We start from the raw sequence: 12,000 nt of genomic DNA, 5'->3' as shown, positions 1-12,000 counted from the left end.
ATGGTGATGATGAGGGAGGCATGAAGGACAGCCAGGGAAAAAGCATAGATATGAGGGATGGAATGCCATATGTGAAGGACAGAGAGGAGGCCCCTTTGCAGAGTGTTTAGAAGGGAATCATATGATATCATAGGTGGGATGGAGCCAGTTTGTGAATGCCAAATAGAGGAGTTTAGAGTTGATTCTGGAAGCGATAGAAGCCATTGGAATTTTTTAAAAATTTATTTTATTTTCAATTCATGGAACAAAAGCATCTCCATAACACAGTACAATAAAAAAGATGATTGCACACAAAACTGCAAATCTACCATGTACAACTTGTTGTTCCCTCCAAATATACAACAAAGTTATCGTGTAAATTTCTTTTTTTTTCTTCCTTCCCCTCATCCTAGAGATGGCTACCATGAGACACAAATATATATAAATATACATACACATATGTATATGTATATGTATATATATGTATATGAATTATCTATATATCTATCAATTTTCTCTGGAGCATTGGAATTTATTGAGTGTGTCTGGAACTGGTGGAGGGAGGAGAGGGCTATGCATTCAGACTAGTACTTTGGGAAAATCACTTTGTCATCTGTGTGAAGGAGGACTGGAATGGGGAGAAACTTGAGGCAGGGAGATCAATTAGGAAATTCCTACAAAAGTCCAGGAAAAGGTGAAGAGGCCTTGAACTATAGTGTTGGCTGTGTTAGTGGAGAAAAGGGGATATAGGTAAAACATGGAGGTAGAAACAATAAGATTTGGCTGTAAAGTTTCTCTGTACTGCTCACCTCCAGGTGAATGAGAATCAAATGTCCCCTCATTCCCTCTGCTTCCCCAACTTAATGGGAGAAGACAGAGTCAGTTCAGATTCATGGCACTGGTGATACAACTCTAGTGGTTGATGCTGGTTGCCCCTTCAATTTCTTTCCCTTGAGTATCAGGCAAGCAGTCTAGAGAAATGCTGACCCCCCAGGGGCTGGCTTCAATCTTTCTGTGTCTCTGGAAACATGGACCAGAATGTGAGCTCTTTATGGGTAGTGATTGTTTCGTTCTTTGTACTTGAATTCCCAGAGTTTAGCACAGTGCTTGGCATATAGCAGGTGCTTAATAAATGCTTTTTGATTGATTGATTGATGCCATAGCCAAGTCAGCTGTTTCTCACTGTTCTCTCTCCACCAGGCTGAAACATTTGTGATCCATTCACTCTAATGGCTCCTTTACCCTTCTTCTATGTCTGCACTTCCTCTTCCTTCTCATATGGCACCTATCTCCTACCCAGTCCATGCCCACCTGATGAAATCCTAAGTTCAGGTACACAGAACCCCAGGAGTCTTGCTTAATGGAGTTTTCTTCACCATCCCTGCCAAAGTACAACTGTGGGCTGATGAAACTGTGGGTCAGAGGCCATCTCCACCCACAGTATATCTCTCTTTCCAGCCTTTTTTTTTCCCCCATATTACCCTCTTTCTTTCATTCAAGCGGTGGAAAGGAAGGGGAAAGGAATATGCTTTAATTAAATGTCTATGGTATGCCAGACACTGTGCTAAGCACTTTACAAATATTATCTTATTTGATCTTTAAAACAAGCCTCCCTGGGAGGTAGGTGCTATTATGATCCTGATTTAAAAACTGAAGTCAGGAAAGATTTAATGACTCTTTTTATATCTCCAGGGCTTAGCACAGTGCCTGGCACATAGAAGGCACCTAATAAATTTTTGTTGACTGACTCAGCTAGCAAGCGTCTGAGGTTAGATTTGAACTCAAGTTTCCATGATTCCAGGCCCAATGCTATACCCACTGTACCCTCTAGCTGTAAACATAGTCAGCTCTGTGACCACCCCTGCCTTTGTGTCCTTCCTTAGATTATTCTATATAAGTAGAAGGTCCTCTGTCCTTCCTTCTGGCTGTTGAATTCATACCTATGCTCTAAAGCCCAGCTCAAATGCCTGCTCCTCTAGGAAGCCTTCTTTGAGGATTCCCCAGTTAGCAGCAACCTTTCCCATCATATTGCATTTTTGCTTTTTTAATCCTGTAATGTACTTATCAGGGCAAATCACTCCAGTGTCTTTGCCAAGAATGCCCTAAATGGGGGTCATGAAGAGTTAGACATGACTGAAAAATGACTCAGCAACAACAATGTACTTATCATATAATGCTATCATGGTTATCTTGTCCTCCCCAAAGTGATGTGTTGATGTCATATCCCCCTACTGGACTAGGATATACAAACTGCCTTACACAACATTGGCACCCCTCCCCCATCATACAACGTTCTTCACTTCGTAGGTGCTTAGTAAATGTGTATTTTATTTCACTGTTGGAACTCTCACTTGCTTTGACATTCTGTGATTCTTTGAATGCCAGATGAATTTTTTAAAAAAATTTGTGAAACTAAAAGTTAAACCATTTTAAATCAGGTGAGCAAAATTCATAACACATGCTATCAAGGCTTTACGATTCCTGGAAAATCAAACCTTCAGATCAGCTGCTTTTGGCTTCTGCCTGGCTGAGAGCAGCATCCTTCCTTTGGTAATGGGATTGGAGTCATAGGGACAGCACCACTTGACTATCTGCTGCTAATCATAGCAATAGTCAACTCTTGTCATGCTGTTGCTACATCTCACTTATCTATGTCATTGACCACTCACCCAGGAAATGCAGAAGCTGAACCCCAGCATGGGCCTCTCGGCACCTTGTTTTATGCATCAGTTCTGCTCAGTTACATAAGTAGAAATCTACAAATTTGGAACTGCGCTCAAGTATGACTTAGAAGCTTTATAATCACCTCATTTTCTTCTCAGTTTGGGGCACTAATGATCATTATTGCTTAAGCTTTACAGCTTTCAAAGGGCTTTTAACTACATTTTCTCATTTAATAATCACAATAACACTGTGGTGGAGGCAAAGCAATCATATTAGTCCCATTTCACAGGTGAAACAATTGAGGTTCAATGAGGCTAAATGACTTATCCAAAGTTACATAGTTAGCAGAGTTAAGTTTCCTGACACCTCTTCTTATTCTCTCTTTCCACTGTGACATGTTTCCTCTTGAACTTAATTGCGTACTCATTTTTTTTTTTTGGTGAGGCAATTGGGGTTAAGTGACTTGCGTTGAGTCACACAGCCAGTGAATGTTATGTGTCTGAGGCCGGATTTGAACTCAGGTCCTCCTGAATCCAGGGCCAGTGCTCTATCCACTATGCCACCTAGCTACCCGTGTACTCATTTTTTATTAGTATATGTCAGTAGAAATTAACAAGAAAATAAACTTTTGGCACAATTTTGAACAGCACTATGGAAGAAATTAGATTTAGACCAATACCTCACACCTTATACAAAGATAAACATCAAATGGGTACATCACCTAGAAATTTAAAGTCAAATCATAAACACATTAGAGAAACATGATAAAAATTACCTATCAGATCTATCAATAGGAGAAAAGTTCATGACCAAACAAGGAACATAGAAGATCAGCGAAGACAGAATGGATAATTTTGATTGCATAAAGTTAAAAATTTGTATACAGATTCAATAAAGCTAAGATTAAAAGGGAAACAACAAGAAAAAACCCAAATCTTTAAAGCAACTTTCTCTGAGAAAGGTCTCACTTCCAAGACATATAAGAAACTGCTTCAAATTTATAAGAAAAAGAGACATTCTTCTAATTAATAAATGGTCTAAGGATATGAACAGGTAATTTACAAGGAAAGAAGCCCAGACTATCAATAGCCATATGAATATGCTTTAAAACACTACTAAGTAGAGAAGTTCAAATTAAAGTAAGTCTGAGATTTTACCTCATAGCCATCAGTGTGGCAAAGATGACCAAAATAAAAAAAAAAGGAAAATGACAAATGGTGGTGGGGCTGTGGGAAAATAGGTACACTGATGCACTGTTGGTGGATCTGTGAATGGGCATAATCAATCTGAAAAGCAATTTGAAATTATACACAAACAGTTACTATACAGTGTGACTTTTGACCCTTAGCACTGCTAATCCTATATCCAAAATAGATGAAGGGAAGAAGAGAAAGTCCTTCGTACACAAAAATATTTATAGCAGTTCTTTGTGTAAAAGCAAAAAACTAGAAACTAAGGGGATGCCTATCAATTGAGAACTGAATGAGTAAGTTGTGGTATATGAATGTGATGGGATACTATTATGCTATAAGAAATGAAAAAATCAATGATTTCAAATGATTTTAAAAAGACATGGAAAATCTACATGAACCGACGCAGGGTGAAGCAAGTAGAACCAAAAGAACAGTTTATACAATAAAATCAATATCACAAAAATGAACAATTTTATAAATTGATGAAGACTGAAATGAGCAGAACCAAAAGAACAATTTATACGTTGACAACCCTGAAAAACAAAACAACTTTGAAAGCTATAAGAACTATGATCAATACAATAAACATCCATGATAAACTGAGAATGAAAGAGTTTTACATTACAAAGAGGTGATGGATTTAGAGTACAGAAGAAGACGCATGAAAGATGTAGATACATAGATAGATAGATATAAGTATTTGTATACAGCTGTTGAGAAATACGTTTTGCTTGACTATGCATATTTATTAGATGAAATTTGTTTTTCTTTTTTTCCTCATTTTTCCCCTGTGCATTTATGTTAGGCTTTTTTTTTTTAAATAGAGAACCAGATGGATTTCCTTAACTGTTTTCCTTTGTTATACTCTTACTAAGTGGGAGTAAACTCTAAATAATTGTAATGTAAAAAAATACAGCAATAAAAGTAAAAAAAAATGTCAGTCATATTGAAATAAAAATAGAAATTATATTGTAATGGTATCACAAGTAAATTTCTTTATGGCTTTGTTTTTAAGCTTTCTTGATATATTCTATGACTTATTTTAGTAACTTCAATCCCCTATAATGGAACGTGGTCCATGCAAATAATAACCTGTAAAAATTTCAGGGCACCAATTGTGCAGAAATCAAATTTTGAATATTTATTTAATTCAGCAATCATTTTTTTTTCATGTGCATGCTGTGTACAAGACACCATACTTGGGGATACAAAAATAGAGAGAACTCAAACATTGCTGCAATGGAGTTTACAATCTAATAGTTAAAAGGGGAAAGGTCACATTCAGATGTATTGCCAGTGGGTTGGGGAAGCAAATCTGAGAAGCTTTCACAGAAAAGATGGCATCCTAGTTGCATCTTTGAGGAAGAAAAGGAATCAGTACATGGAAATTGGGCAAAGGAGAACATTCATGGTACAGAGTACAAGGAGTAAAGCTATATAGATTGGAAAGGTCGTTATAACAGGGTATTTTGTTTTTAGTCTGACTAGAATATAGAACACATGAGGAGGGATTATGTTAGATAAAACTGGAAACGTTGGAGCTAGATTATAGAGAGCCTTGAATAGGGGTAAAGACTGGATCTGGTCCAGACCAACTTTCCAGTGATAAGACTCTATAAATTTAGCTAGGTGGACTTAAGGAATCAGATACATAATCTCATCAACAATCAACAAGCATTTATGAAACACTTGCTTTGTGCCAAGTCCTGTGCTAAGCACTGCAAGAGGGAGTGGGGAGTGAGGTTGGGTACAAAGAAAAAAAAAGGCCAATACTCGAATACTACCAAATGGGAAAGGATTTACTATTTACATATAGATGTATGTTTATATATGTGTACCCTAAGACTTCTGGGACAGCCTGTATCTATATTTCTATAAGCAAACAAATCTGTATCTACACGTATGTGTATGTATATAAATAGAAATGAATATACATAGAGATAGACTAATTCTAAATGATGGTATTAGACCAAATGGTTTTTGAGGACTCTTACAGCTCTAGATGAATGAATGCTAAAACATTTATTAAGTATTTACTGTGTACCAGACACTATATGACATCATGAGCAAATAAATACAAGAAAGCAAGATAGTTCCTGCCTTCAAAGAACTTATATTCTAACGTGGAACAAAACATTTAGCCAAGAGTCAGAAAGATGGTGGAAGGAAAGAGGAAATGTGCGCCACATCATAATTTGAAAATGGCTGGGAAATGATGTGAAGATATAGTACCAGGCAAGACAAGGCAAAAGCTTTTACCTGTCAGAGCATGGGGTCCCAGGATCAGAATCCAAAATTCCAGTTAGAAGAGGATGATGATGGCTAGAGTGCACATGACATGCTTTGGAAATGGATGGGAATGATATGTAGGTTTGGTTCTGGGCAAAATAAGGCAAAAACTCATCTATCAGAGCCCAGGGTGTGCTTTAGCATCCTCAGATCCTATATTAAAGCTTTCATTATCTTGAATCAATAACTTAAATTTTCTGAAGACAGTATGGTGTGTATATGTACTACAAAGTAAAATCACTACCACCCTCATTATCATAATCACCTGTAACTCAAGTCTTTCACTAGTTTGAATGGGCATTATGCTCAGTTCACCTGAGTTGATGAACTCCTATTTACCCTTCATTTTTGTTTGCAGGCAATTTCAAAACCTTCTCGGTCACTTAGCACAGCCCAGCTAACACAGCCGCCAGCTGGTTTGCAGGCTTCTGTTATCTCTAACATTGTGTTGATGAAGGGCCAGGCCAAGGTAAGAAATGCATATTTGCTAGTAGGAGAAAAAAAATAATTATATGGGCTAAATGAGCTCCAAAGTCCCTCCTAGTTCTTAAATTCTATGTTTCTGCATTTTCCCCCAAGGCCAGACCTGGGGTGACTTGGGTAGACTGTAAACAGGGATTGGTAATGAGAAATTGATAAATTCACATCAGTGCCTCTGTACTAGAGATGGTTTCTTAGGTTTAGTTCTAAGAAATTCACGAAGAAGGAAACATTTGGGTTTTCTGTTTGTTTTGTTTTCTTGGTCTACCAGGTTATGGTCTTTCTGCACAATCTGCCCTTCAGTTCTTTCATGGTGACCCTTCCATCCATGAGGTACATAGTTAACCAGTTCAAGTTCATACTATCCTCTACTTCCAAATCCCTTGCTCCCTTGTTGTCTCTACTCATTCCTAGCTTTGGATTGCTTACCATCTAGTTTCTTCATTGTTACTCACTTATTGCTGAATGGAGCTGGAGGAAGTCACTCAACTGAGCTCACTGGGGAAACTTCAAATTTAGTCTATCCAACCTTAACTTTCAGTCACCCTTAGGCCATGAAGCCAATTAGTTGCCAAACCTTTCTGGTTCTACCTCTAAAATATCTCTCCTTCTAATTCCTCACGTAACTACTACCATAGTTCAGATCCTCATCGTCTCTTGCATGGACCACTGTGGAAGCCTCTAAATGACCTCCTTGCCTTTAGCCTCCCTTATCTTTCCTCCATCCCCCACACATCTTCCAAAGGGATTTCCCATAAGTCCAGATGTGGCCGTGTTATTTTTCTACTGAATGAACTCTGTTTCCTGTTGCCTTTAGGATAGAATATCAATTCTTCTGTTTAGCTTTTAAAGCCCCTTTCTGCTACTTTCTAGCGTCATTATTCATTTGCCCTCTTCCTGCCCTTTTTGGAGGCAGCTAAGTTGGCCTTCTCTATGTTCCTCACACACAGCCACACACAGCCATTATCTCCTACCTCCATCAATGCCTTTGCAGTAGCTGTCCACCATTCTTGGAATGCCCTCTCTCGTCACCTCTGCCTTGTAGAATCCCAGTTTTCCCAAGTGCTAGAGTGCTCCTTCCTAAAATGACTTTTTGTTTATTTGTACTTATACTATATATACTGAGATTTACATGCTGTCCCTCCATGGAATGTAAACTCCTTGTAAGAAGTGACCTTTTCATTTTGTATCTTTTTGTATTCAGCACCTAGCACAGTGCTTAGAACATAGTAGGCATTTAATGAATGCTTATTAATTTATTGACATTGCTCTTGAAATCTCTTCCCATTCCCCTTTTAAAACCTAATTTCAGGGAAGTGATCTGATCAGTCCATTCATACTTACACAATGTATGAGTGACTGATAAAGCTAAAAGCCAGTTTATAAAGAGCTTGAAGGATAGATAGGGAGTGTGGGAGTGTAGGTGTGGGGATGGAGTAGGGGGATGGGGAGAGGGAAGAGAGAGAGAGGGAGAGACAGAGACAGAGACACAGAGAGAAAGAGATAGAATGGTTTGAGGGAGAATGGTAAGTGAGACTTGAAGTTTTTCACAGAATTCATGTCATTGCTGAGTGAATACAAGACTCCTTTCTACCCCACCAACTTGGCACCTAAACAGCATCTGCCATTCTCCCTTGCCCCAAGCCTTGATGCGTGTGTGTGTTAAAATGCATTATTCCAACTCCTTTAGAAGGATTGTTTTGAGGAACTTTATTATTTTACTACTTTACCAAGCACCAAAAACAGAGAATGAAAGAAAATTTATTTAAAACTTACTATGTCAGTAACACAGGTTCCAACCTTAAATGGCAAAAAACTAAGGGAGTAGAAGTTTTTTACTTGTCTAATGTCACAGTGGGCAAAGAAGGCATTGGGATATTTTATGTAGTCATGAAATCATAAATATCATGTTGTCAGTCATTCTCCCAAGTTCCCTAACCCCTCTTAATTCCAGTGTCTTCCCTCTGTTAATTATTTCTTATTTATCCTGTATATAACTTGCTTTATATGTATCTGTTTGCATGGTGCCCTCCTCATTAGATTGGAAGCTCCTTGAGGGCAGGGACTGCCTTTTACTTCTTTTTGTATCCCCAGCACTTATCACCACGCCTGGCACATAGTAGGTGCTTAATAAGTGTTTATTGAAATGAATTTATTTTTACAATTGAGGATACTAATGCCTACAGAGATAAAGTGAATTGCCTAGTCATACAGCCTGCAGGGGCCAGAGCAAAGATTAGAACCCAGTTCTCATGACATCTACTTCACTGCTACTTTCTCTTGCCACACTGCCTCTATGAGAAAGCACATCATTATAATTAAAATTGTGTGTGTGTATTGTTTGAAAGGTCATTTTTCATTAAAAATTGTTCAATAAATTGGTCATTATAATAATGATTGTATACATGCTTTGCATTATAGTTTCAGAAAGGGTTGTGTTTTTATGCTGGTCACATTTTCAAAATAACAACAGCAACAAAAAAAAAAGATCTTTTCTATGAATGAAGCCAAGTCACATCTTTCTTGAGGACTAAATGAGCTTTACCTCAACTTCAGGGAGGATTGGAGCTTGTAACTTTGGCACATGTAGACATACTATGTATATATTATATACTGAGAACATGGGCTGTCTTTTGGCTTTCTATGTATCCCCTGCACTTACCATAGCATCTAGTACAGAGTAAGTGCTTAGTAAATGTTTATTGACTGGCTACATACATAAAGAAATTAAATAATTGAAAAGTTTTTTTTTAAATAAATACATTTAAATTGCTGAAAGATAATTTTGTATTCTGGAAAGAATCCTAGCTTCGGAATATAAAGTCCAACATTCAAACCCCAGTCCTCACACTTACTTAGAGGATGACTGAACAGAGAAACTCTCTAAGCTTCAGTTTTGTCATCTGCAAAATATGAAAATATATTTTATTTTCTTCTGTTAAGCCAGATGGGTACACAAATATGCGTGTGTATACACACGCTCGAGCACACACACACACACACACACACACACACACACACCAGCTAATTCAGGGGTGAGGAACCTGTGGCCTTGATGCCTCACCTCCAGGTTGCAGGTTCCCCACCCTTTAATTAGTTTAAGGGGGGCATATTAGCTTCCATTAAGTATTTGAGGAAAGAGGTAATAGACTTCTTTTTCTTGGTCCCAGGGTGTAGACATAGAAGCCATGGCTGAAATTTGTAAAGAGGCAAAGTTAGGTTTCAAGTAAATAAAAAACTTCCTAACAATTAGGGCTTTCCAAAAAAAAATTCAAAGGACTGCCTTGCCAGGTAGTGGGTTTAATTGGAAGTATTCAAGCAAAAAGTAGATGATGATTTGTTGGGAGTTTTGTAGAGAGGACTCATATTCAGGTCTAATGTTGGACTGGATGACCACAAAAGGCACTTCCAACTTTGAAGACTCTGCTTCTCCTGACATAACACAAATGATAAACACGACCCTTCCCCTTCCTTTCTTTAGGGATTGGGCTTTAGTATTGTTGGTGGAAAAGACAGCATCTATGGCCCTATTGGCATCTATGTCAAGACAATCTTTGCTGGGGGAGCAGCTGCTGCTGATGGAAGGCTACAAGAAGGTAGGATTTTTTTCCAATAACTATCTATGTCAAAAAAAATTTTGGAGATTAAAAAAAACAACAACAGGCATTAGGCCAATGGAGAGACTTAATGTTCAAGATCTATTTAAATTCTTCAGACTAAGAATAGTATTTATCATAAAATATAAGTATAGGGTAAGCAAAAGGAACATATTTCAGCTTGAAATTCTACATGTGAGTTGCCCAATTGATTATATCATCTGTATAAACCACTGCTCACTGACATGTGACAATCTTGCATATATATCCCTTGGGCAGGAACAGAGGTCCCACTGGGAATAATGAAGAAATTCACTCTTTTTATTCATCTCTATGTTTTCCTCCCCTATCACTCCACTCCCCCCCCCGATTACTGCTGCCTGCCTCCTGTTCTCCCTTCTATCTTCCCTAAAATTACCTAGTAATGATATTGTCACCCACTTTGCTTCCAGTGTATCTCATATATTTGTGTTCTTTACATAAAAAGGCTAGATGGTCATTGGGACTTAATCATATTCCCCATGACCTCTACCCTCCCCATCTCTATTCCACTTACGGGGTGGAGTAGCAGGTTCTCCAGGGCGAGTGATGGGAATCAAGGGCCCTTCCTCAGGTTGAATGCGGCTTAGCCACCTTCCTCCATTCAAAGTCTCTCCAGTTTTGAGGTTAAGTTTTTTCATTCCCTTCCTCTCTGAATTCTAGGAATGGGGTCCAAAGATTTGTTTGAGGTATTGGGGAATGGGCATTGCCTAATGTGAGCTCCCCACTGTTGTACAATCACAAAGAGATTGGATCTATTTAAAAGCTGCTTATGCATGTTATATATAAGGCAATATGGCACAGTAGATGGAGAACTGTCCTTAGAGACAAGAAATGCTTGGATTCAAGTCCAGCCATTGACATATACTGGCCATGTGACCCTGGGCAAATCACTTAAGCTTTTAGATGTAGGCAACTCTTTAAGAAGATAAGTTGAAGAGAAGCCAGTATCCTCTACTGGTACAGGGAGTTTCCTCATTCAGAAATTTCTATGCTAATGATGTCATTGGTCCATTCAAATACACTTTTATATGTTTACCCAGGTCAGAGTCTACCCTTCTTACAAACCTCTTTTTGACTGATGTCCTCATATGTTTCCCCTGGGAATAATATCAGAATTTGGCTCATGTCTAGGTATCTACAGAATAGGTAATGAACCCTCCAGTTCTCATATTAGCAATCAGGCTAGTCAATCATTGAATATAGATCAGGCATTATTACTCAGGCATATATAGAGACAACAAACAACCAAATAAAATTGTAAAGGACTTTTATCTGAGGCAATACACCGTCAAGACAAATCCCTTCCCTTTCAGAGAGTTTACACCTCTCTGAGGGACCTATATTTATTGTGGGGTTGAGTACTCCCCCCCCACAAAAAAATGAAAAAAGTGAAAGCATTCTGGTTTGATAGAGAATTAAGAAATGTACTTCTCTGGTGAGCCTAGAGACCTATATGAGATTCAAATTCAGATTCAGAGCACTACTCTATAAGGAGAGACCCCCTTGCAATGGAAAAGCCCTTGGCTCTGCCACAGTCTAGTCACCCTCCCCAGTGACAAGCCATCTTTCTTTGGGACTTACTTAGGCCACATTACTCCCAATACCTTTGAAGAGGTTTACTTCTTCACACCATGACTGTCCTTCATTTCTCCTTGCTCTAGTTTACACTTAGTTCTGAAATTCCTCCATGAGTGCTCCACTGACATTCCGTTGCTACTGCCTTGAGTGCTATCCTGGCCTAATAACTCCTCATCTGT

At 38.4% G+C, this 12,000-nt stretch overlaps 1 protein-coding gene across 1 annotated transcript in view; it reads left to right on the top strand.

The window, feature by feature from the left end:
* IL16 (interleukin 16) overlaps window positions 1–12,000 on the top strand; it is a 111,267-nt gene that overhangs the window by 59,466 nt on the left and 39,801 nt on the right. Inside the window, exons 4-5 of the mRNA XM_027851665.1 lie at window positions 6,484–6,594; window positions 10,087–10,201. Of these exons, the coding sequence (XP_027707466.1) occupies window positions 6,484–6,594; window positions 10,087–10,201 (226 nt within the window). The remainder of the gene's footprint in view (window positions 1–6,483; window positions 6,595–10,086; window positions 10,202–12,000) is intronic.

This window comes from Vombatus ursinus, unplaced genomic scaffold, assembly GCF_900497805.2.
Source record: "Vombatus ursinus unplaced genomic scaffold, bare-nosed wombat genome assembly UNPS02009205.1, whole genome shotgun sequence".
Taxonomy (NCBI): Eukaryota; Metazoa; Chordata; class Mammalia; order Diprotodontia; family Vombatidae; genus Vombatus; species Vombatus ursinus.
Note: the sequence above shows the minus strand (reverse complement) of the source record. Positions and strands in the feature narration are given on the sequence as shown.